The following is a 21,702-nucleotide window of genomic DNA, read 5'->3' as shown; positions in this document are numbered from 1 at the left end:
TATGCCAACCAGAATCCAGTGTGAACAAGTGACATAATTGATCAATAGAATTCATGTGGCCATTCATCATACCATCAACTTGTTTTCTTGTTCTGTACCATTTAAGGTACAGTAAAAAGTCTGACAACACCAGGTTTAAGTCCAACCGATTAAATCCAACTTAAACCTGGTGTTGTCAGACTTTTTGCTGTGTTTACCCCAGTCCAACGCCAGCATATCCACATCATGGCCATTTATGATACAGCAGTCAAAGAAATATTAAATAATTGTAGCATACAATAACCTAGATCTTGTGGTCAGTGGCAAAGCAGAGGCTTATGTTGCTAGTTGTTAAAATTACGTTCTTACTTTTTTATAGACAGCAGTGGGGTTTTGCTCTCCTGGTTGCAGTGTAAGTCCATTTGTGACGTGAGTAGTGAAGCCTCGTGGCTACGTACAGTTCCAATGAAACTACATCTTTGATGTCATACGCAGAAGACACGGCGCTTGACGTCTGCTTTTAGCTCAATGACAGGTAAGTGTTTTCAATTGTTTTAAACATTCCCTTCATTTTTAGTTGTCCTCCCCGCACTCCAGTATCTCAAATCTATTCCGATCTCCACCTATTCCCTCCCCCGCCCCAACATGCAAGGAATATCAAGATCAATCATATATTTTTATAATTATAAAGAGAACAAGAGAGTTTGCTCCTTAAACTGACACTGGTGATATTAACAATGAAAATATGGAAATTGACATACTAGAAAATTACTTTCCCCAAGAAACTGATATTGAATCTTGGACAAGGACCCACCAAAATTAATTTGGGAAAATAACAGTAGTTGAAGTAATAATGTGAAAGAATGGTATATCCCCAAGACCAGCATTTTAAATGAAGTAGTTGAGAACATTGTAACATTATGGCATATGCAAGATTCTCTGAATGTGGTAGCCATTTCTTTAGGTTAAAAAATTGTGCACATCACTCAGCATATGCAGCATCTGCTATCCTCCCCATAAATGACCCGGCAAACAGATTGGCCAAGGTTAGTGACGAGCATAAGAGAGACGCCTTGACAATGTGGGCAAGGAGCTAAAAGATGGCTCCGAATACAAGTGATCTATAAAGTTAAATCACAGTATAGCAATTATTTAATTGAAGCGCAGAGTGGACTCTGGGCACTAAAATAGCCTACACCTGCAGTCAAGTCGAGGATAGTAACAATACTGGTATTCTGAGGGACAGTGGTTCATAGTTACTGTACCACGTGTAAATGAACATGAGAATTATAATTAGTAAAATTTGAATATATAGTGGCTGAACAGTAACAGGCAAAATGTCTTATATGACTTAGATGAACTACAAAAGGTATGGTTGCTAAATTTGCTAATGACAAAAATAGGGAGGAAAGCTAGTTAGAGGCTACAGAGGTATGTTAATTGGTTGTGGGCAAAGATCTGGGAGCAATATTGCAGGAAAATGTGAAATTGTCCATCTAAATGATGAAAGATTATGGAGCTCTGACGTGCTGAAGGATCTAGGTGTCCTAGTGCATGAATCACAAAAGGCTAGTATACAGGTACAGTAAATAATTAGGAAAGCTAATAGAATATTATTGTTCCAAGGGAAATTGAGTACAAAAGAAGTGACATTATACTTCAGCTATATAGGCCATTGGTGAGACTAGTCTGGAGTACTGTGCACAGTATTGGTCTCCTTATTTATGGAAGGATGTAAATACTTTGGAAGCAGTGCAGAGATTTACTACTCTGATGCATGAAATGGGCAGGTTGAGTGGGCTAGGCTTGTATCTGCTGGAATTTAGGGGAGTAAAAGGTGACTTGATTAAAACATGCAAGATCCTGAGGGGCTTTGACAGAGTGGATGTGGAAAAGATGTTTTCTCTTGTGGGAGAGAATCAAGCATAAAGAGATCACTGCTTAAAGTGACTCGTATAAGGTCACTCGTTTAAGACTTTTTCCTTCTGAGGCTTGGAACACTTCCTCAAAAGGCAGCAGAAGCAGAATCATTGAATATTTTAAGGCTGAGATAGATTTTTGATAAGCGAGGGGCAGGTCAGCAGAATATGGAGTTGAGGTGACAATCAGATCAGCAATGATCTTATTTAACGGTGGAACAGGGGGCCAAACCATCAGAAACATTCTGATGTTGTGCCCAGATTTGAGCCCCTCAGTTTAAACTTTGGTTCCCCTAGGCATCACGCTGTGGTCAAAGTGAAGGCTAGTAATACTTAGTTGATCACAGCAGTATCTGGACACTAGCTGCAGATGAATTCTTTGAAATGTTTCTTGTGGTGCACTTAGTGACGCATTAATCTTAGACATCCATTTATGGTGAAGTATGGCATGAAGTGATTTAAAGACCACCATCACTCAATCATAATACAATCTAAATTTTAATCTCTTTTGAATAATTGTTTTACACCACATTCTTAAAACATTCAATTTTATGCAAACCTTAAAGCTGAATCACATAATTAAATGTATTCAAGTCCACAAAATAATTGACATTGGGCTCCTTTTGATACGAAGACAAAACTAAAATGTGGACCATAGCTTAAATATTAAGCAACTAAGCAAAAACCAGTGGAGAGCAAAATACAGTACTACATGTAAAAAAAAATCCCTGACACAAATGGTTCAATTTCTAAAACTGAATTTATAATTAAAATCCAACTCTCAGGATTTATATAAAAAAATAAAAAAGGACTACAGTACTTGTAAGAAATGTCTCAATTCATTAACTGTGGACTCATCCAGTGACCACATTTTAAACAGGGCACATCACATGAAAAGAATTTCTAAGAAATAATTCGCCATTTCAAGTGGGTCATTATATACTGAATATATATATATGTCAAAAATCTCAACATGCATTAAGAATTGCAAAATCTGTTTTAAAAAATATCTTCCATCTTCCACGTGAGAAAGCAATGTACAGTAAGTACAAGTGTCAGGTTTATTTTAATTACTAATAGCCAGTCAGGTTTTTAATTTTTCTCTTTCTCCAGCACTCACCACCCCCCTCCCCCCAACCCTAAAACAAGATGGCATATTGGATGCCTGCTTGTTGCAGCCCAACAAATGGCAGTGTAGTGGACATCTTAGGAAATAGCAGCCAGAGCCTTAGTGTCGTCGGGCTAAAAAGTAAAAGGGAAAATAAATTAGAGTCAAAAAATACACTTAGTCACAAAACAGGATTATACATGTCGCATATTAAAAAGTTATATTATTGCCACACATCCATTTGGGATATTGCATTCAAGTACATACCACTTATTTTGGTTTATGTTCAATTTTTTTTGCTTTTGATCATTATTTGAAATTGAAGTCCCTCTTGGTAAAGTGTGCACACAAGTGAAAAGAGACAGTTTGAGATAATGGGAATAGTATTTTTGTAGCTAATAGTATAAACATTAACCCTTGCTTAATTTTCCTTGGAGATATGGCCTTTAATTGCAAAACAGTTATCCTCGAATCAAGGGATAAGCTGACAATTCTATGATTTCTAATAAAGGACGCTGCAAATCTTCCAATAAAAGCTTAGAATTGCACTTCTGATGTGAAAGGACAAAATAATTAATGGTTGACCATCTGTCTCTTTCAAAATTATTCAACGTTAAGGAAGTGAAGTGGAAGGAAACCTTAACTGAAATTTTGACAACACTTATAAGAAATTGTATACCGAGAAACAGTTAAATTGATTAGGTCATAAAATTGCCTGAAGCTGAATTTGAAAATCACTTAGATTGGAAGTACAGTTATTGCTAACCAATTGAGAGGTTGCAGCTCCAAGAATGCAAATCTGATTTTTTTCCCTTAACTAGACTGTATTGGACAGAAAACTATTAAACATTAAGTACAACCGTCCTTAGTATTAGTTGGTTTTCTAGCTCTAGAGATGAATACTATGTGCCCTGCTTGGTAAGCATTGTAAAAGTATGTCATTAGCTGCTGTCAATAAAAATATTGTCAACTGCAGATTGGGAGGGGAAGTAAGAGAAAGAATGGAATGCAAAAAGCTGTATATCTATTCCCTGGTGTAGACAATACTAGCTTTACAAGAATAGCAATCCAATTTTTGGTTGAGCCAATAACCATCCCACACAAGTCAGAACCTTCTTGTGTTCTCATAAAATTACAGCAGATTGTATATAAAGTTTCAAGACTGCAAATATGATATGCCAGATATATAGCACCAGAAACACTGTTTGCTTTTTGTCCTTTTTGAACCCCAATTCTCAAGTGAAGGTAGTGAATTGTTCCGGTAATGCATGCATGTGATTTTTGAACCCAGTCAATGAATGCAGGGGTGTGCTATTTTATCATAATAGTCCCTACCATTTAATCACATTCTCTCTCAACTCCAATGTCTACATTTATCCATTTGATAATACCGGTCAAACTTAAAAGCTCATTGCTTAAATGCATGGCTGACAGATAAGAAATCACCTTTACTCATGGGATGTGGGCACTGCTGGCTGGGCCACCATTTATTGCTATCCCTATTTGTCTTTGAACTGAGTGGCTTGCTAGGCTATTCCAGAAGGGCTTCTAAGCATCAAGTAGTACTGTGGATCTTGAGTCACATATAGGCCAGACCAGATAAGGATGCCAGATCTCTTTCCCCAAAGGATGTTAGTGAATCAGAAGATCTTTTACAATAAATGACAATGGTTTCATGGTGATCAATTCCAGACTTTTATTGAATTTGAATTTCACCATCTGCAGTGAGATGTGAACCCAAATCCCTAGAGCATTACTGTGGATCTCTAGATTACTAGTCCAGTGACAGTATTATATGCCATAACTTCCCTTTCTAGTCCTGTTGTGATATACTTGCCTTCTTAGTAGGTAGAGATACCAGCTTCTTGCTGCAAGAGATGCATCATTGCATCTTCAGACTAACAAAAGCAGGTCCAAAGTTCAATGCAAGGTAGGTAGCATCAGTTTACTGAGTTGAGCATTCTGTCTAAGGCAGCTTAAGAGATTTTTTGCAATGAGTAGAGGAACTGTACATAAAGTCTTGATGGCTAGGGTGCACTGTCGGCCTACTTTCTCCACTACTGGTTGAACATCCCATTCATTTCAATCTTCATCTTTATCCATTTACGAATTTAGAATCCTTAATATTTTATTATTACAGCAGTGCAGCCTATTATGTGGAAGCCCCTATGTTTCAAAGCATTGCTTTTGAACACTGCTGATTTGATGGCTTAAGATCTTTTTCATTTGGAAGGCACAACAGTGCTAATATACAAATATTCATTCCTCATCCATGATACAAATGTATCAGAATTTAGAATTGGTCTACATGTGAGTAGTAATATATTCAAAGCTATTGAAATAGTAGGGCATTGACAATTATCAACAAATCAGCAAGTGCGCCTATCCAACATTTGTAGGAGTAACTCAGCCTTCCCCTCCACAGCAATACATGTCTTACCAAAGCAAACATAGATTTTTTTTGGGACAATTATGATGAGGCACTATGTTACGAACACATAACATTCATAAATTATTAAATTGAATAAGCATTTTTAAGGATTATTTTTGCTGCAGCCGTTTTCTTTTTCAGACATGAAAGTTGTAGAAATGGAGGGGCATTAAAAACTACCCTAAATCCCATGGCTGATTTCCCTTTCATGCAATAAATTCCTTCCTTTTAATCACAAGCATTCTTAATCTGGCCATTTTAGAAGTAGCATTTCAAAATTTGCCATGTTTTTATTAGCAATGCAGCCTATAATACTGCAAAATGAAATAATACTTCACTTCCATGTTATTAGACCTAGGTTTATATGTTCTGCAATCTGAACTCTCCAGGCTGCATGTGGAACAGGCTATCAGCTCAGGCACCATCTAAGCCAAAGAAAATAAAGCTTAGAAGTAAGAAGTGGGCAGTTGAAAGAAATTGCTCCCCAAAAAAAATGAACTTCAATTTAAAATTCAAAACCTTTTAAAATGCACAGTAAGACAAAACTGCTTGCAAGGTAATGTTGATATTCAGGAAGTGAAAAAATATTCAGAAAGGTAGTTGTTTCACGGCATATCAGATCTGTCAACTTTAATCAGTTAATTATCAATAGTTTGCAAAGGAAACATAGAATAACAGTTTTTCTACATTACAAGGGCTGGTTCATTCATTGTACACACTTTTAGGCTTGGTTTGTATGATGTATTGTGAGGCAACATAAAATACAATGTATAGAAATAGATAGTGAGGGAGCTAGATGGTACAGTTCCATTGTTCAAATCCATCTCAAATTGAAGTATTATGGTTTACTGACTAAGTGTCCTGAGATTTTGGACAATGTAAATCTAGCGACTAGCAAGCTTGGGTCTGGAGCATAAAGTTGTATTTAATTGACAATTTCCCTCAGAAGCCTCAGGCTGGCACTGGCAATTTTTATCATGCTGGCACAGTAAATGCATTATTATGAGGTTGAGACTGGTATGTTGCAATAGAGGAAGCTTTACTCTAGATTGCTGTAAAAAATCCCGGCTGCTTAGTGTCTTTTCAGGTGTCGAGAACTACCACCCCTGTCGTATCTGATTAACGTACATTTCCAATTCAACACCTGCTCTTCAACTCTGCATTTAGGACAGCTAGGAATAGGCAATTAACATGGTACCAACATTGCCCATACCCTGAATACTTGGAAGTATATTGGGTTCCTGAACTTGAAGAGTTTCATTTGGCAGCTTAAGACAAGTACAAGGCACCTGCAGACAAAGGTGGTAGCAGAAATGTAAGCTCCCAACTTTTCACAAGAAACGGATTTAGGTAACAACTGCATTGACTGTATATTTCCATTGTCATCTGTCACGTCTAAAGTGACCAATGGCAACAGACAAATATTTTGGAGTTCAGTCTTTGAGCACTTCACACATCTTATATTTCCAGAGGATTTGCACCTGCACCAATGTTATATTGGAACAGAATAAAAATACCTTTTTATTGATGTAGTGTCTTTTAAGACTTCAGAACATCACAATGCATTCTACAAACAATTAGTTACTTTCAAGGTGCAGACACTTCGATATGAAGACACACCCAACAATCAATATCACACAGCAAGATTCCACAACCAGTTGAGTGGTGGTATAGAACTTCAAGTTTCAGTTGTAAGAGATGTTGAAGCTTTTCATCTTGCGTTTAGATCATAAGATTCCCTAAAGTGCAGGAGGTGGCCATTTGGCTCAGTGTGTACCGACTTTCTGAAAGACTGACAGCCCCCCCCACACCCCTGCCTTATACCCATAATCCCACACATTTATCCCGTGAATTCTCCTAACCTACACATCTTTGGACACTAAGGGACAATTTAGCATGGCCAATCCATCTGACCTGTAGATCTTTGGACTGTGGGAGGAAATTGGAGAGCCAGAAGAAAGCCATGCTCATATGAAATGTGCAAACTACACTAAGTCACCCAAGACCAGAATGAAACTTGGGTCCCTGGAGCTGTAAGGCAGCAATGTTAAGCACTGTGCCACAGTACAGCTCCAACACTATGCCAAATTTCAAACAATCATGACAATTTATACAATGGAAAAAATGGGTTGATTGGCAAGTCAACTGTAGGTTCCCCAAGCTCTCAGGTAATTCAAAAAAGGTGCAACGCTTGAATGTGTTCCTTTTGTTTTCAGAGAACTGGCCCTTGCATGTGAACGTAGCAAGCAGTGAGTTATAAGCTTGACTTAGTGTAGCTATTTGTACACAGGATTTTGAAATGGAGCAGTCTAATATGTTCCCTTTGCTCATTCTGCTAGTTGAGAAATACGCCAATGTGTCTGCACACTATTTACTGCATGCCTAATTTTACCATTCAATATACACATAGGTCCATGCACTACAAGGTTGGTCTTATCAGCAATCTTATATATAAGAACCTGATCTATTTGCTCATCTTGCAAGCTTGATGCAGAAATTGTTCATTGTGTTGCACAAATATGTAAATAGGCCAAAGACTGCCAGTGTTCAGTGTACCTCAAATTATCCTGGAAAGCTAAAATATTTCAAAAGTTTGAACAGGTTAAGCAAGTTGCTTTCCATTATATTTTCCATAAAGAGGATGTTGTTATCAATCCAAAAAGACATGCTGCCTACCCCACAATTGAGCAATGGTATAGATGCATTTTATTTCTGGCGAAATGCCAGCTATGCTGGATGCACATCCGAATCAGTTATCAAATCAGACGTGTTCCTTCAGTTGCTCATTATAGAGAGTGCAGATTGTACTCGGACTGCGCATGCAAAACCCAAAATGTCTGTTAGATGTGATTCTATGAGTGGGCAGGACTTTATACAATCCTGAATGCAATAATAGCTACACTAACCGCTAATACAAGATAATCAGTGAAGATCAAAATGGTTCATTTACGCTTGCTAGAATTGACATACATTCATATACAAGACATGTTTTCTGCAGACAAAAATAAGCTTTGCATCTTTTTTGCAATACCCAGAAGTTCTGAAAGCCAATAGGATAAGGCCTTTGCCAAGGTCCCTCATGGCAGACTGGTGCAGAAGGTGAAGTCACATGGGATCAGAGGTGAGCTGGCAAGGTGGATGCAGAACTAGCTCGGTAATAGAAGACAGGATAGCAATGGAAGAGTTTCTGAATGGAGGGCTGTGACAAGTGGCATTCCTCAGGGATCAGTGCTGGGACCTTTGTTGTTACATGATTTGAAGGAAAATGTAACTCATTTGATTATTAAGTTTGTGAACAATGCTAAGGTTGATGGAATTGCAAATAGCGATGAGAATTGTCAGAGGTTACAGATTGTTGGGAGACTTGGGCGGAGAGATGGCCAATGAAGTTTAATCCAGACAAATCTGAGGTAATGCATTTTGGAAGGTCTAATACAGATGGGAAATATATAGTAAGTGGCAGAACCCTTCAGAGTATTGACAGGATGTACAGGTTCATAGGTCATAAAGTGGCACGCAGATGGAGAAGGTAATCAAGACGACAAACAATATGCTTGCCTTCATTGGCCAGGGCACAGTTTAAAAATTGACAAGTCATGTTGCAGTTTTATAGAACCTTAGTTAGGCCACACTTGGAATATAGTGTTTAATTTTGATTGCCATACTACCAGAAGGATGTGGAGGTTTTGGAGAGTGTGCTTACCAGAATGTTGCCTGGTACAAAGGGCATTAGCTATGAGAAGCTGGAGAAACTTGATTTGTGAGGAGCAGAGACAGTGAATAGGTGGAAGAGTCAATTACTAGGAGAAGTAGGTTTAAATGCAAGAGGCAAGGTTAAAGGAGATTGATTTTGTTTTTACACAGTATTGTGGGTGCCTGAAACCCACTGCCAGGGGAAGTAGTGGATACGATAGTGACTTTTAAGGGGCATCTAGACAAATACGTGAATAGGATGGGAATAGACAGATGCAATCCCCGGAAGGATAGGGAGTTTTAATTCACACGAGCAGCATGGTCGGTGCAAGTTTTGCCAAAAGGCAAAATCCTGTCCTGTAAGTTTATTTGTTCTTTGTTCCCTACTGCTTTTTCCACGGCAACATTTTGCCAGTCAGCACCTTTCTCTCATGTCATATAAATTGTTGTGATGATTTGAAATTTAGCATTCTTACATTTGTTCTGATGAAGGCAAGATGTAAAGCTTCAGCAATGTGTCTCTCTTTGAGGCATTATTTAACACCCACAATTGGCAAACAGTTTTCATTGATGATGCTTAAGAAATGTTGGCTTGGATACTGAATAAAATACCTACTTATCTCAACCAATCACCCAGTCCTTTAAATTTATGCTGCTGACAGTTTAAATTCTGTTTATCCAATCATGTCAGAAATAGGTGGTCCACAGTTGGGAGTTTTTTTTTGCCTACCCATCCATATTTAGACAATGGCTCAGTTCTGGTATAAGCCATCAAGCATGAACCATTTACAGGATTTACAGACCTGCTGTATGATTTGTTTTTAAAGAAGCATAATTACAAAAATTCACATGAAGCATCCACACAATCAATATTATTGAGATAACTATCCAGGAATCAATAAGCTCGCATAACAGGACCATTATTCAAAATAACAGGATTTGACAACAGTAAGTGCCCAAAAGCATTAATCAAGTGGTTTATTTTGATCATTAGCACTAGAAAAAATATCTAAAATAAACTTTTTAGAAATTATTAGAAGCTAATACAATGGCCATTTCTACATGTTGACAATTTTAGAACCAACTTTTAAGTATACTTCTCCTTGCTGGATCTTGAGAAGTCAAAATTCCATCTTAAAACACCAAACTGTACAAAAACAGGGCAGAAACTTAGGAACAGTTCTATGGTAAGGCTACACTCCTACATACCCAATATATGAAAAGTTTCCAATACAACTGGGCCTAAGGATATTTGGGTTGTACTTGGCTTAAAGTTTGGCTTATTGTCTACCGAATTCCTGCCCTTAATGCTGGACTGATGAAAATTGAAATAAATAGTTTTTTCCCTTAATACTTATAATAGCAAGCCATCCTCATACTAAAACTAACTTCTGTTGAATTGCACTCATTAAACCAATGAGCCTAATTTGAAGTTTTTCAATTAGTCATACATATTTAAATTTGGGCATCAGTTTAGTGGAACCCCAACCGCTTGACTTGCCTACCTTCTTTGATGTTTTCATGTTTCAAACTGTGTCAGCAGGGCCCGCACCTCAGGTGTCAGCTGCTTTGCAGCCTTGGCTGCCTCTGTGATGGCCTTACGGTAAAGGCCCTTTCTCTTCTTGTTAAACCGTGACTGGAAGTTTTCTAAAAACGGGGAAACTTGTGAAAGAGCCAGGAAAGATGTTGTTGGGGACCCAAACCATGAAATTCTGGCCTCCTGTCTTACTAAAAAGCCATTATCTTTCCGGCTTACAGTTATAGTAAGTATGCGGGCAGGCCACCAGGGGAAGCCGTAAATCTTGGCCCAAACAATGTCCCCTATACATATGGTCTTGCCATCTGGAGTCACACATTTAGAGACATTTTTGGTAAAGATTTTCACTTTCAAGGAATTAGTGAGCTTTTCTTCTTTTGAGGAGGAGGAGCAAGGTACATGCATGCTGCCTGGAGGAAAGTCAAATGTTTCAGTAGAACTACATTCTGAGTTGGAGGATTTTATATCATCTGCGCTATCACTACTACAAACTGAAAAGGCGGAAGAGTCAGATTTATTTTGACTGTAGGTCATATAAACAGTTATATTGCCTCCTCTGCCCCTTTTCCCCAATTGCTTTTCATCCTGCTCACAAGGCCATTTTATTTCCCTGGTGTCTTTATTCTCATCAGTGGACTGTTCCAACCCTTTTGTGGGACTATCTTTTTCAGAAGGCTGCTCACCTGCTGAGCGGGAAGAGGTGCAGCGAGGCGGCGCTTTGGAGGCTGTCTTGCAGCTGCGTAGTCTTTCAAGTTTAGCCTTATAAGCAGATTCATTTTCTTCATTCCTGTATCGCTGTGGCTTTAAACGAATCCGTGGAGGGAGAGAGCCAGAGTTGGTGGTTTGAAAGCGCCGTGTAAAATGAACTTTTGGAATGGTATTACCAGAAGATGTAACTTCCCTCTGCTGTTTCTTCTGAACTTTCTCTTTGGCCATTTTCAACACTTCCCTGGCTTTCGTGTGATCTATGTTCTTGTTCTGTAGCACTTTCTTGGGATTCAACTGCATTTTAGAATTGTGTACTTGAGAAGAAATTTTGACTACTTTGCCCTTGCCTGTAGATAGATTTGAAATTTTAATGACAGTATTTCGTTTCTGACCATCATACTGAGTTTTCGCTTCCACTTTGTGGTCAGTTTTCAGTCTCTTTGACATCGTAGGCATACTATCATTTTTTCTTTTCTTGTCCTCATTTCGAGAAGCATCATTTGTGCTGCCACCCCTTCTCAACTCCTTTTTATCTGCGGAAATACTATTTTTGCATCGATCACACAGAACTTGCCTTGGTCTGAGTTTAATAGAGTTCAATATGGAAGTAGACTCTTCTCTGAACATTTTCCTTTTAGGTCGCTTAATCCTTCTTGGGGGTGGTTGAGGTATAGACTGGTTATACGTATGTCTGATAAACAATGGAGGAGGGTAAGGTGCTCCTTCGTAAAATAACGGTGCAGGTTTTGCAGTCCACAGGCTTTCACCCACATTAGGTTGTACAGGGGGTACCAAAGATGCTGTTTCACAAGTACCTGTAGATTTTGAATTTGGCTGCATCTGTTGCTGGAATGGTTCACACTGAAGTTGCATTAAGTCAGCTTTATCCTTGTATTCCCTTTTTGGAAGCACAGTCACAGGAATTCCATAGGGCCCGAACCTGAGAAGGTATAGCACAAATGTGTTCAGTCCTAATATCAGGTTACTGCGAAAAAAGCACACTTCTGCAAGCAAGATACTGTTATTTCTGAATTATTGGGATGTTTTTCAGCTCAACCAAAAATGCTAAAAAAAATCTAAACTGATAACTGTAGTCACAAGGACCCACACTCGAAATAAGGGTTCAGAGCTACATTTTTTTGAAAAGGCAGGAAAGACTAACTTTGATGCAGAATTTAATTGGACTCACTCCTTTTCTGCCATATTAAATGGATTACAATGTAACTTGCAAAAAAAATCCATGATCAAACCTCCTTGTAATAAACAGATATAGCTCAATAATATGGCTCTCAAAGTGAGAAGTTCATTCCAATTCAAGGTCCTGTATCAAACAAACATAGAAGATGTCTATCAATGTTGTCCAGAAAAGGGATTTGTACAACTTATTTCCATTTGTTGAGAGTTGCAATTGATGGCCTTTCTGGGTGCTTACCTGGTAAATGACTTCCTTGTTTAACAAGCAGGTGTAACTGAAGCAGAACAGCAGCTGTCAAGTTTATCATTTGTATTAGTTTATAAAATCAATTAAACAAGCTTAGAGTCCTAGCTCAAGTCCAAAATGGAGATGCAGCAATAAACAGGTAGATTGTTAGCGCAGTGCTTTAAAAAGCATCTCACCCATTAAGTGACTTATAGATGTGGATTCCCCTGTTCAATTTTAGTTGCAAATTAATAACTTGTAATCAGGAGATTTAATTCAGAACATCAAGGAACCAATTGTCCTCCATGCCGATTCTTAGAAAATTGTTCAAAAATAACTACCTACTAAATTGTTTATTCCCACTTTTGGATGTCATGCATATAGAATTCTAGTCTCTCTCACGTCTTGCCTTCATCATAAAATCATTCTTAATTAATAAACATGAAAACGTCCATTGCGGTGGCAGACTTGCAATGGCAACAGAGTCCACCTCCCACCAAAATGGCATTTTTCGGCATGATCACACATCCTCTCCCAGGTGAAGACTAATAATCATCTACTTTTGATTTTTACATTTCAGCAACATTAATTAAAAAGGCATACATCTGTCCACAGTTAGAGAATTGGGGTTAATTTAAACCATGTTAGATTGTTCAAACCCAAGGCCATTAGTAGTATTTTACAATGCCGATAGCTAATTCCTGAGAAGAATGATCAAACCCAAATGAAGGCAGAACTTTGAATGTTTGTGCTGGCATCCCCAGAAGTACTCTGAATAATTAACTGTCATTGCATTAATGTTTCAAACTTACGCAACACAATAACGCATTGTGATTAATATGAAAAGAATCCTTCCTGATGATGACCGACAGAAGAAAAATTCAAGCATATGATTCATTTCCACTTGAGGATAGTCTTTTAACTCATCTATGATTTTTCTGGACTAATATCACTAAACAGTATTTGCAATTCATTTTTCAGATCTCAGCAGTGACAAAAGCTGTACAAAGTTGCAGTGTAGTGAATGGAATGAGTTACATAAACTTATTTCCCCCATTCTAGGTTATCTATTGGAACTGGCAACTACATTGATTCAGTGAACTGGTAATTGTTTTTCCCTCTGTTTCCAAATTACTCCATAATAGATATATTTACCACTTTGACATTCTTAGCTCAATGATTTCTAACAATGATGTTGGTAAATAATTGCCCTACATTTTTACTTAAGATTTTGCATTCATTCCCTCATTTAGAATCAAATATGAGCCAAATGAATCTCAGTTCCCATCTACTACTAGAAATGACAGAAGAAATTACTTTTCAGAATCCCACCTTTTTGGTAATCTTCCAGATGTTGAGTATTTCAAACCTTCACCTTTCCCGCATGATAAATGCCATCAGTGACAGTAGCAAAAGGGAAGTCTTTCATCCTATTGCTCGTGAAACACCAACTATAAATGGGCAGGTTCTATCAGAAGAACAGAATCTCTAATATAGAAGAAAGAAAAGCTCAATACTATAAACTGGGTATGAAACATTGCCCAACATAAGGAAGATCAAGCCTCCATGACCACCTAACATAACAAAGCTGAAATAAAGATTGTATTATGCATATGTTCAAATGTTATCCAAACACCTGAACATGTAGAGCAAAAATTCACCTATTTAGTAAAAGGTATATCCAAAGTTTCCCAGTGGATTTTCACTTTTGTTGTTACCATTATGAGGTTAATATATTGATGTTAGACCAACTAGTGTTTTATGAACACAAATTAGAAGCAGGAGGTCATTTGGCTCCCTGAGCCTGCTCCACAATTCAATAAGATCATGGCTGATCGGATTGGAGCCTCAACGTTACAGGATGGACTGGCATTGATTATTTAAGAAAGACAGCGCATCTACATAAACATATTAGCTTTGTATATCATAGATGTTCTCTAAAGTATTTTGACTGAAGGAATTATTCAAATACATTCTTGTGGCCATTTACATTTTTGTTTTATATGTAGGTTACTGTAGCACTATAGTAATTGCATCTTGGCTTTCAATTGTTGCTAGCTCTACTCCCAAAATATCAACCCTGGCAATGATGGGGAGTGAAATGGCCAGTAAAATCAATTTTTAAGCCATGACAAAAATAAATTCTAAATCGATTTAATACGTAGTTTCAATAATTAGAGCAGATAGTTTTTTTAAAATCAACATTTTTTGTTACTGAAACCAAAATATACTCGGAAGGGACAAATGGTCCTTTCGTTTTACAGATATCTCTGCAACGTTGCCTAGGTATGCTCTGTCTGTTGGTTGCAAGGTCTACGCAAGTTAAATTTAAGCATTCTCAATCTAGTTTTCTGATGTTTAATTTCACATAACTCAACCTCATTCAGAGGCCTGGATGGCTGCTATGCAAAATGGACAACTGTCACATTGGTAGAAATAGATGGCTGTTCTGGGTTGGGACCTTTACATACTAAATTATATAACTGATGTAGGAATACTAAATATTTACAGTAGTGGACTGAAACAGAATTACTTCCTGAGCATTTGCGTCCTTTGTGTTTGAAATTCCCCAAAACATTACAAACAAGATACCTCATGAATAAAGTGCATCTGGAAATATATGAAAAAATGCTGTTATCTGGGAATAGACTGGTTTCACATTGTATGGGAGGCTTGAGTTGCCCCACCTACCAGAAGAATTTCCCAATTCTTGATCCAAACACAGCACACATTACTATGTTGGGCTTCTTGGGTTCCCACCAGGTTGAGAGAAGGGGGCACGCAGGAAGGTGGACTTCAAAAGCAAATCTGGGGGCCAGAAAAAATCTTGAGACACATGAGCTTCACCTAAATGAATAGCAGAGTCTTTACAGATAGATATATTCCTCCTAATAAGTTTTGTTTGTTACAAAAGGAGTACAATTTATATTCGAAAAATACATTGCCAAGTGCACCCAAATAGTTGTTTTATTAGCCTGGTTAATTATTGATGTGGAATACACATTGTTTTGATGTGGACACAAATCTTCTCTAATATCTTTATGCATCACTTTTCCTGCCAAACAAAAATCAGTTACTCAAATTCATCCTCAAGCAACCTAATGGAAATTGAGATGTAATTATTGCAGAAGCTAATGCGACTGTTACTTCAACTATTCAACTCATTCTTTAAATTTGAAGATAGAAGTTGGCTCATCTGTTGTGACCTTTCATTCGCTACGTTTGACTTTTTTAAAAAAAGTAGTATTTAAGAAATGCTGCTGAGCCTTATATTTAAACAAAAAGTAAACCCAAACAAAGTAAAGAAAGGAGGTGGTCACCCGCAGGAGGAGATTGGTGTGCCTTCTCCGCAGTTCGGAAATTAAATTAAAAGTTGAGCTTGGGTGTGTTGAATTCCGGCGGGGTTTGGGGAGTTGCTGCAGCCTGGGCTGGGCAGGGCTGGGCAGTGCCCCCCGCTCGCTAACCCCCCTCTCTCTCCTCACGTCCTGCGGCCGCTGCGTTGCCACAAGAGCTCCAGATGCAGCAGAGCGGGGAGGAAGGGTGGACCGCTATTGCCTCTCCTCCTCCTCCTCCTCTCGCTGTCCTAGGCCCACAGCCAGCCACTTCTCAGCTCCAACTTCACCTGGCCCCACACCCACCCTCCAGGTGCAGCTTCAGGCCTCACCCGCCTCTCGGGGAGTGAGTGGGAGGGAGCTTTTCTTTTTTAAAAAAATGCCTTTAATTTATTTATTTTGGGGAGGGGGGGGTTCTCTTTGTACCTTCTAGAAATATCCATTAGAACCCCTGAGAAGAGCTTCTCCTCGAAGCGCAGGGACACGACCAACGCATCGTCGACGACGTGGTCCACCGTTACCCTCACTTCGGAGCCCGCCAGGAGTTTCACGGCGGCGGCGACGCCAACACCCGCGGCCGCCATTTTGCTTCCTCCCCGTTCCTGAGCGCCGTTTCTCCTCTGCACCCGCTCCCCGGCCCGGCTCCGCCCGCCTCTCGGCTGCGCTCCTATTGGTCGGTGATCACAAACGCCTCCTTTCTATTCGTCTCTTCGAGCTGTCAATCAGCCCGAGTTTTGGGCCGCTATTGTCCGGCGACTGTGCCGATTGGCTGACCGTGCTGTCAATCCGGTGACGGAACGGGAGCCGGCGCTCGGCGATTGGTTAGGAGAACTGTCTGTCATGGAATTGCCTTGGTGTTGCCATGGGCACCATCGCCTCTCCAATGCGGACGGAGATTTGTGAATGGATGGGCAGACTGTCAGTCTTTGACCCCAGTCCTGAAACTCTCAGCCGATACTAACTCGTTAAGACTTCATAATTCCATGGCGTAAATAAGGGTTTATGAGACGTACAATTTATTGGAATCAAGTGATATTTTTAGAATTATATTTATTAAATGTATTACTGAAAAACAAGCAACTACTATTAGCAACAACTGTACTTTTGGAAAGCAGTAACTTTGCCTTACTCCCACGTGTGTGAACAAAGCTTTGGTCTCTTTTCCCACGTGAACTGTTTCAAGTTCGAATGATCTTGACTAAACTGCAATAGTTAGTACATTGCCTGAGTTTCAGAATAAAAAAAAAGTACATTTATAGAGAGCAACTGAGTTTCGCAGGATACAGCGCTAAAGTCTCTAAAATGTCCAGGTGGACTGTTGAATATCCTTGTCTTATTCTCTCCATTGCAACACGCCCCTTGTTTCAATGCAGTTCTGTGTCTTTACGTGGGAACTTACTACCACTTTTAAATGGTTGATTGAGAAACAGTTATGGTTTAAATAAAAGATGGAGATATCTGAAGCAATTAGTAATCTGAGAGCATGGATTACTGAGTACAATATTTCCAGTTCAGAGTCAGGGAGGAGTGGGTTGGTGGGGAGTTTGTCCAATACCACACAACTCTGCCACAGCAACCTTAGCAAGACGTGCCGGATCATCAACACAGATGACATTATCTCACGTGAGAACACCATCCACCAGTTACACGGTACATACTTTTGCGACTTGGTCAACATTGTCTATCTGATATGCTACAGGAAAGAATGTCCCGAGGTATGGTACATTGTTCTAGTGTCTGCATGGTCTTGCCAACGAATGAATGGATACCGCTCAACCAGGCAGTGTTCCCTTCCTGTCGGGGAACACTTCAGCAGTCAAAGGCATTCAGCCTCAGATCTTCGGGTAAGCGTTCTCCAAGGCGGCCTTCATGACACACGACAATGGAGAATTGCTGAGCAGAAACTGATAGCCAAGTTCCGCATACATGAGGATGGCCTCAACCAAAATCTTGGGTACATGTCACACTATCTGTAACCCCCATGACTTGCCTGGGCTTGCAAAATCTCACTAACTGTCCTGGCTGGAGACAATTCACACCTCTTTAACCTGTGCTTAACCCTCTCTCCACTCACATTGTCTGCACCTGTAAAGACTTGATTATCTGTTAAGGCTTGCATTCCGACCATTATCTTGTCATTAAGTTTGTGTCTATATATGCCCTGTTTGTGATCAGAACTCCCCACTCACCTGGGCAGAGTTCAGGTGAATTCTGAAGGGGCAGAGCCTTGAAAGCTAGTGGCATTTGCTACCAAATAAACCTGGTGGACTTTAACCTGGTCTTGTGAGACTTCTTACTCTGTGCTGGAACAGAGTGGCATAGCGGAAGTGTACTGAATCCAGAGGTTGATGGATCAAAACCATATGCCCTGTTTGTGGACCAAACTCTTCACTCACCTGATGACGGGGCAATGCTCTGAAAGCCTATCCTACCAAATAAACCTCTTGGACTTTAACCTGGTGTTTTGAGACTACTTACTGTGCTTTAAAACTGGCATTTAATGTGGAAACAAGGCCTCACTCTGGTGCCTGTAGATATTTAGGAATGCAAATACATACACTCTTTTAGCAGATTGTTCTGGGTTTCTTCCTATCATTAATATTTGCATATGCATAAACACTCAGCATAAGATTGACCCAATAAAATTATAGAAAGTGTTTCAGTGTGTCAGAGCTGTTAAATTATAGTAATTAAATTTGGTGAAGTAATTAGGTATCAGGTAAAGAAATGTCTAAAATCATTCTTCCCACAACTATTAAATAGTTGTCAGATGCTAAAATTACAGCTTATTTGTTTACTAGATGATATTCATTACTTTTTTTTGATATAGTTCATGTTCCAGCCCATTTGATCTAATTCATCCCCATGTAGCATTCTTAATTGAGTCCAGCGTCTAGGCTGAGAACGCATTCCTATTGTTGGTCACCCTCTTTTTAAATAAATACTTCCTCACATCTGTGCTAAACTTCAGAGTTTAAAACTGTATTTTCTAGGCTTACTATGATAACCTGATAGTATTGTGTTTATTTCCTCTTGTATCCTATTCCCTCATGGCCATGTTCCTTTCCTTCTCTGCACTCTCCAATTCTGGCTTGTTGTGAATTCTAAATTTTAGTTATTAGTATCACAAGTAGGCTTACATTAACATCACAATGAAGTTGCTGAGAAAATTCCCATTTCAGCACATTCCAGTGTCTGTGGATACATTGAGGGAGAATTTAAAAAGTAAAGTTTATTTATTGGTCACAAGTAAGGCTTACATTAACACTGCAATGAAGCTACTGTGAAATTCCCCTAGTCGCCACACTCTGGCATCTGTTCAGGTCACTGCACCCTAACCAGAATGTCTTTTGGACAGTGGGAGGAAACTGGAGCACCTAGAGGAAACCCATGCAGACTATGTTCAGACAATGACCCAAGCTGGGAATCGAACCTGAGTCCCTGGTGCTGTGAGGTAGCAGTGCTAACCACTGTGCCCCCATGCCACCTCCATTGATCCCTGGTTTCCATTGTTCCACTACTGGCAGCCATCATCTGTCTAAACCCTGAACTCTGCAATTCCCTCTCTATACTTCTCTTTGTCTCATTGCTCTTGTTTCCTTTAAGTCATTGTTTAAAACTTGCCAATTTGACCAGTGGTCACCTACCTCTTTTTGTGTCTCTTGCAACTTTTTTTTACTACATTAAAGGCACTCTGCAAATGCGAGTTCTTTTGTGAATTTTCGTAATAAAGTCTCCACTCATGCATCTCTTACCCATCTAGCTCTTCTTTATAGTTCAATTATACCATCAGCCCCTGAATAGCGTCTGTACATCACATTGTCCAGAACTCTGTACAAACAACAGGTACACTTTGATTAGAGTACAGTATAACCTCAAATTAATCTGAGGTTTGGGATTCAACTCATTGGGTGATGTAACTTGGAAGTCTAATCATTTGTTTCTTGACACCTCACATTTAATTAACCAGCACCTCCAGTCTCTTAAATTCTCTCTTGGCATACCTAACCCATCCTTGGAGAATAAATTCCTCCTGCTTTTATCCTTTGGTTATTGCTTGTTACTCACAGGGAAAAGTGTGTTTTTGAGAAACAAAATGAGGTTTGCTCTGGAAATTGCACACTTACTTAGTTTGAGCTGTCCTCAACACATACTCTCAGTTCATTCAGAACTCTGCATCCAAATCATATTCTGCACTTGAGTTTTTTTTACATCAGTCTCCATTGACTTCTTCTGGTATCCTGCCACTTCTAAATCCCCTTCTTTGTTTACAATCTAACCATTACCCATGTCCCCTCCCACAACCATCCTCCAGCCCACATATACACATTCCTTTGATTTACCTTAGCTCTGAAAGCTCTGCTGGCTTTGCAACCTCAGCCTTAAATTTAAACTAGCTCATTCGTTCCCATCGTGCTTTTCGCTCCGTGGCCAGAATTTTACTGTCCCGCTCACCATGGGAATTGGAGCAGGCGAGGGGCAGATCATGGAAAGGTTGGGATTTTACAGTTTCAGGACAAGTGACATCGTAAAGTCCCATCAGCGTGTCTTGTATCTTTTTCCCGACAGAAGAAGGTGGAAGAGTGAATGTCCGGGGTGTGTGGGGGGTCCTTAATAATGCTGGCTGCTTGCCGAGGCAGTGGGCACTGTATACAGAGTCAAAGGATAGGAGGAGAGTTTGCATGATGGATTGGGCTACATTTGTGGTCTTGAACAGAGAAGGAGCCATACCAAGCTGTGATACAACCAGGAAGAATGATTTCTATGGTGTATCTGTAAAACATAAGAACATAAGAAATAGGAGCAGGAGTAGGCCATCTAGCCCTTCGAGCCTTCCCCGCCATTCAATAAAATCATGGCTGATCTGTCGTGGCTCAGTTCCACTTTCCCGCCCTTTCCCCATAACCCTTAATCCCCTCTCTTATCAAAAACCCATCAACCAGCGTCTTAAAAATATTTAGCGAGGCAGCCTCCACCACTTCAATGGGCAGAGAATTCCAGAGATTCACCACCCTTTGAGTGAAGAAATTCTTCCTCAACTCCGTTCTAAACCGCCCCCCCTTTATCTTGAGGCTGTGCCCCCTAGTCCTACTGTCCTTTCTGAGCGGGAAGAGTCTCTCCACCTCTATCCTATCCATCCCATTCATCATCTTATACGTCTCAATGAGATCTCCCCTCATTCTTCTAAACTCTAACGAGTACAAGCCTAGTTTATTCAGCCTCTCCTCATAGCTCAACCCCCTCAACTCCGGCATCAGCCTAGTAAACCTCCTCTGCACTCCCTCCAAGGCCAAAATATCCTTGCGTAAGTACGGCGCCCAAAACTGCACACAGTACTCCAGCTGCGGCCTCACCAATGCCCTGTACAGCCACAGCAAAGTTGGTGAGAGTTGTAGCTGACATGCCAAATTTTCTTAGTCTTCTGAAATTTCTGAGACTTATTGCCCTTACAGGAAATGTGCACACGAACCTTAACTTAGCTTTTGATGCCAGCACGTTTTCCTCCTTTACAGCCACTAGTAAGACGCACTGTAATCTAAGCGTTTCCTTAAACTGACAACATAGAGCTCGATCT

General features: G+C 39.6%; 1 protein-coding gene across 4 annotated transcripts; it reads right to left on the bottom strand.

Annotated features, from left to right (window-relative positions):
* Positions 1-3,026: 3,026 nt before the first annotated feature.
* Positions 3,027-16,758, bottom strand: pwwp2a (PWWP domain containing 2A). 4 transcript variants are annotated; one of them, XM_080201691.1, is made up of 5 exons: positions 16,554-16,758; positions 15,487-15,603; positions 11,351-12,315; positions 10,636-10,777; positions 3,027-3,140 (listed from the first exon to the last, which is right to left on the bottom strand). In XM_080201691.1, the coding sequence occupies exons 1-4, from the start codon at positions 16,709-16,711 to the stop codon at positions 10,650-10,652; spliced, it is 1,368 nt and encodes a 455-aa protein (XP_080057817.1). In that variant the 5' UTR covers positions 16,712-16,758; the 3' UTR covers positions 3,027-3,140; positions 10,636-10,649. The 4 variants fall into 4 exon arrangements, with proteins under 4 accessions (XP_080057817.1, XP_080057814.1, XP_080057815.1 ...); XM_080201688.1 differs by having other exon boundaries at positions 10,636-12,315; XM_080201689.1 differs by lacking the exon at positions 15,487-15,603 and having other exon boundaries at positions 10,636-12,315.
* Positions 16,759-21,702: the final 4,944 nt, after the last annotated feature.

The sequence above is a fragment of the Carcharhinus amblyrhynchos genome, chromosome 13 (genome assembly GCF_965287045.1).
Source record: "Carcharhinus amblyrhynchos chromosome 13, sCarAmb.v2.hapA, whole genome shotgun sequence".
NCBI lineage: Eukaryota > Metazoa > Chordata > Chondrichthyes > Carcharhiniformes > Carcharhinidae > Carcharhinus > Carcharhinus amblyrhynchos.
This window is presented reverse-complemented; position numbering and strand designations above follow the sequence as displayed.

What these genes read in the sequence shown, in the direction of transcription:
- pwwp2a (XM_080201688.1), bottom strand. Translation starts at nt 16,711, where the DNA reads ATGGCGGCCGCGGGTGTTGGCGTCGCCGCCGCCGTGAAACTCCTGGCG. An exon ending in CTAATGGATATTTCTAGAAG is followed by an intron (nt 15,604 to 16,553) that starts GTACAAAGAGAA and finishes TCTGGCCCCCAG; the next exon opens with ATTTGCTTTTGAAGTCCACC. An exon ending in AGAATTGGGAAATTCTTCTG is followed by an intron (nt 12,316 to 15,486) that starts GTAGGTGGGGCA and finishes ATACCTTCTCAG; the next exon opens with GTTCGGGCCCTATGGAATTC.